The sequence below is a fragment of the Spodoptera frugiperda genome, chromosome 9 (genome assembly GCF_023101765.2).
Source record: "Spodoptera frugiperda isolate SF20-4 chromosome 9, AGI-APGP_CSIRO_Sfru_2.0, whole genome shotgun sequence".
Lineage (NCBI taxonomy): Eukaryota > Metazoa > Arthropoda > Insecta > Lepidoptera > Noctuidae > Spodoptera > Spodoptera frugiperda.
This window is the reverse complement of record NC_064220.1, coordinates 9,279,931-9,284,754: the sequence shown is the minus strand read 5'-3', so window position 1 is coordinate 9,284,754 and position 4,824 is coordinate 9,279,931. Positions and strand designations below refer to the sequence as shown.

At 41.1% G+C, this 4,824-nt stretch overlaps 1 protein-coding gene across 1 annotated transcript; it reads left to right on the top strand.

Annotated features, from left to right (window-relative positions):
* Positions 1-2,717: 2,717 nt before the first annotated feature.
* LOC126911004 (uncharacterized) lies at positions 2,718-3,629 on the top strand. The gene has a single exon (XM_050695716.1). It carries the CDS (start codon positions 2,718-2,720, stop codon positions 3,627-3,629), a length of 912 nt encoding a protein of 303 aa, XP_050551673.1.
* Positions 3,630-4,824: the final 1,195 nt, after the last annotated feature.

The window sequence follows — 4,824 nt, the reverse complement described above, 5'->3', positions numbered from 1 at the left end:
CATACAGTTTTGTTAAAAATCTTACCATAACACGACTCTACTAAAAATAAGTAATTTTGGACCCATCTGACTAATCCTCCTGATGTTATAAATGCGAAAGATTTTATGTTTGTTTGTTACTTCACATCTAAACAGAGAGAGGCGAGATAAAATAAACAGAGGTACATTATGGTCTGGAATAACATAGGTATAGGGCATTTTATACCGCGGATACGGGCGAAACCGCTGGCAGAAACTAGTATTATAAATGCGAAAGTTTTTTCATAGATATGCTGACAGAAGAGATGTAGTTTTTTATATAGATCAAAAACGCTTAAGCAGCTATCTTTGGGACACAAGTGTTCATAAGTACCGATAGACGATTCCAATAAATTTCTATTGGCCCTGTGTTTTTATAGTCGTAATATAATAAATACTTATGAAGCATTTTTATTTGAAGCAGTTGTAGCTTGTAGCAGTGGGTAGGTAGTTCTCATAGAGTTTTTTATTCTCTCGATTATGTAGGTCTAACAAATTATGGAGCTGCGGGCTGCCTCCTGGAGCTGCGGACTGCCTAGCGGAGCTGCGGACTCCACGCAGAGCTGCGGACTGCCTAGCTGGTTACCGGGGCTCCGGCTCGGAAAGCAGGAGTAGTTTTTAGTGCAGTGGTTTTTTGTCAGTTAGATTCTGACACTCCATCTCGCCTTGCCCAAAGCGGGAGAAGTCATTGGATGATGTTCCCATCTCAAACAAAAAAAAAAACCTTTAACAAAAAATGCATTTTTTTTAATTCATAATGATATTCATACCCAGTTTACGCAGTTGTATTTTATTTCATTAAAAAACTACACATTAAATTTTATTGTATCTACCCATCTATGTAAAATGATTATTTAGGTAGTTAAGACCTTTTTTTTTTTTTTTTCCTTTTTTTTTTTTTAGGGGGAAAATCATCCAATGACTTCTCTCACCTTGGGCGAGGCGAGAGGGAGTGTCAGACTCTTACTGACTAAAAACCACCCCGTTCCTTCTCCTGCTTTTCGAGCCGGAGCCCCGGTAAACCCGCTAGGTAGTCCGCAGCTCCGGATCAGGCATCAGCCCTACTGGGCCCCATCTGTGGTGGTCTGATGGCTCTTTGAGGCGCGCGCGGAACGCTACGCGCCGCACGCACGGGTCTGGTTCTGTTCGGGCGGTGAGCTACCCTTACTCGCCGCCCGCAGGCCCGCACTTACGGTGGCCGGAGATCGTCCCGCGATCCCCGACGCCCGGAGTGTCTCTCGCGACGGCTGGGGCGTGAGGAGGTTTGTTCTCTCACGCGCCCCGCCTCCTCCTTAGCTAGCATGACTGCTTCGCAGAAAGAGGAGACGGCATCCCAGTCCCTCTCGCTCCGCACCATGGCCTGAACCAGTGCCGGGCGCGAGAGGTCGCCGTCGCCGACCACATCCCTGAGGACTTGGCGGTACTCAGCCCACGCAGGGCACACCGCCACCGTATGTTCTACCGTGTCCTCCGGGCGGTCCTCGCAGTGATGACACCCGGGCGTTTCCTCCCGCCCAATAAGGAACAGGAACCTACCGAAACTCCCATGTCCGGTAAGCACCTGCGTCAGGCGGTAGGTGAGGACGCCGTGGCGCCTCTCTAGCCACTCCTCAAAGAGGGGACTTACCGCTGCGATGACAGCGAGCCCAGCCCTCGGTAGGTAGTTAAGACCTAAAAATAGGTTTACTAAGCCTATAATTCGTGACTATAATCGCTTTTTATATATTTAGTCCGCTAACAGGCTTAACGTTGTGGAATTTAATTAAATTTGCTCCATCATAAGCTTAGCCTATAAAGACTATATTACAAACATCCAAACTAAATTGAGACGCAATCCTCGCGCTTTTTGGCAGCATATAGGTAATCTAAAGGACATAGGTGGCTTCGAGTCTAGAGTTACTTATCAAGGGAAGGAGTACACTGATGTCGACGCTGCAAAAGCCTTTTCTTCTTATTTCGCCAGTGTCTTCTTGCCCGATGTACCTATTCTTGACCACAACGTTCCTGAGGATTCCTATAGCAACTCGGCGAATTTTGTGCATATCGATGGTGTGACACCAGAGGACATAGAAACAGCTATAAATAAATTAAAGCCAAATTCTGCGGTGGGTCCGGACAATATACCAGCATATGTAGTGAAAGGATGTAAAACATTTTTAAAGCCAGTTATACTGCACATACTTAATTTAGCAATTTCGAATAGCCATTATCCACATCAATGGAAGATTTCTCGCGTGCAGCCCATACCTAAAACTAGAGATACCTCGAAAGTTGAAAACTACCGGCCAATCGCTATTTTATCATGTCTTGCCAAGGTGTTTGAATCCATACTGCACAAACACATTAGCGCCCAGGTCCAACCTTATCTCTGCGACTCTCAGCACGGCTTCCGTTTCTATCGTTCTGTTGACACTAACCTTGTGACACTTGTGGATCTAATTTCACAGCATTTGGACAAAGGAATACAAGTTGATGTTCTTTACTTTGACTTTCAAAAGGCCTTTGACCGTGTAGATAACGACATACTATTGCGGAAGCTATGTCTTATCGGATTTACACCGAAACTGCTTAAATTGTTTGCAAGCTATTTGCGTGACCGTCAACAATTTGTACGACATGGGTGTTTCGTTTCTCCCTTATACCACACCAGATCTGGTGTTAGTCAGGGTTCGATTCTAGGACCTTTACTCTTTGGGATAATGGTGAACGACCTCGAGTCTGCCCTTAAGCATACCAGGTGCTTGCTTTATGCGGACGACTTGAAATTGGTTTGCGGGATACAAGAGGACCGCGATGCGCTGTCTATGCAACGTGATATCGATAGTCTCTTTCAGTGGAGTATTACAAACAAACTTCACTTCAATACCGCAAAATGTTCTGTCATGTCCTTCAGTCGTGCACATTGTCCCAAACATGTTGAATATAATTTGGGCGGTGAACCAATAGAACGGGTAAACACGGTGCGGGATTTGGGTGTACTTTTTGATGCAAGGCTTAACTTTCATGATCACATGAGGGCTCTCGCTGCTGACTCATACCGCAGACTCGGTTTTGTTATACGCAACATGCGAGACTTCAACAATCCTCTGGCGATTAAACTCATTTACATGGCACACGTTAGATCCAAGCTTGAATCATCAGCAATCGTCTGGAACCCTTATGAAAGCACCTACGCCTTGCTTCTGGAGAGAGTTCAGAAAGTATTTCTAAGATTCTTTTACAAAAAACGATTTGGTTACTATCCCTATCTATATCCAACTAAATTCTTACTAGGCATGCTGAATTTCCAATCTCTAGAAGTAAGACGTAATTACAGCCTCCTTATATTTGCCTGTCAAGCTCTACGGGGTAATTCCGACTGCCCGGAAATAGTGGCGCGGGTGGTAAGACTGTTTGTTCCTGATGTGCCTAGGTACCAACTAAGGCCCCGCAATCACTGCTTACTGGCCGTACCCAGCGCCCGCACGGTATCTCATGCGCATTCGCCACTTGTTCGTGCTCTCACTCTGCTAAATGATCTTCTGGCATCATCACCCGAGTGTGATATATTTGCATCTAACTGGAAGACTGTTTGTAAACAATGCATGCAGTTGTGTGAGAGTATCCAGTAACTTATTATTTTGTATTGTGTTTTTAAATTTTTTTTATTGTATAGTTTGGCCTTAACTGGTATATTTTAGTTTTTAAGTTATCTTTTTTTTTCCTTTACTGTTTGTTCTTTTTGTATTCTTTTTATTTGTACTATTTGTATTTTATGGTTTTATTATTTTTTGCCGAATTTAATTTGGTATAATAATATGAAATGTATAACGCTTTGGTGTAATAACTGTAATGTTATACTATTTTACTTTAAATAAATAAATAAATAAATAAATAAATATCACACTGAGCGAACAAATCGTAAAGTATTTCAAATTTGATATCCAACTATGTGAACACAATCCGTAGGCCGTCGGAACACAAGCCATTTTTTTTTTACTGAGTTTATCATTCCAGAAGAGAAAATTAAAAAAGTCGTTCTTATATTGGTAGGTACCTAACTAAATTAATATCGGGTAAGTTAGGGTTATGTTTCCCTACTGAAGTAACTTTGACGCAAATCCTATAACCAATCGAAATCCAGACCAAAGCTTATATCAGTTTTTCATTAGTCCAAAAGTTTGGGTCAAAGTTACTCTGTAGGGTTAAACAATTCCGATTTTACGATACTTAGTCGAACAATGGGTACGTTTGTGTAAAACATACACAACACACTCAGATCTATCAGTTTTTAACAGAAACTAATGTCAATAATCGATCATAATTCATAGATTTTAGGTTATTAATTTTAGCCGTAGCTTTAAATAAATTAAGTTAACGAACTAGTCACTTGAATTCCAAGTAAATTCAAACATAACTTATAGGTAGGTACTTAACCATCTACAAGTGCGTCTGAAGATGCTATCATCTTCATATTTTACAATCATTAGCAAGCACATCAAGTTAACCATATTTCTTTAACGGATTTTCAACCTTAGGAACATTTTAGTAATAGAGTCTAAAATTAATTGCAGAAATGAAAAAACTTGGGGTAGCGTTATATGCTCTTCTCTGTACAAATATTAAATATTGCCATTTTAGTTATAACGACTAGAGCTTGCACTCAAGTCTTTAGTAGGAATAACTTTGTACCTATAGGTATTAAAAAGTTCTGAAAACTATTTTATTCATTATTAGTTGTAGTTTAAAAGTTTTAGAGTCCAGGTGTGCTTACTTACATACCTATTTGAATATAATCTAAATTTACAATATGCTATGCTATATTAA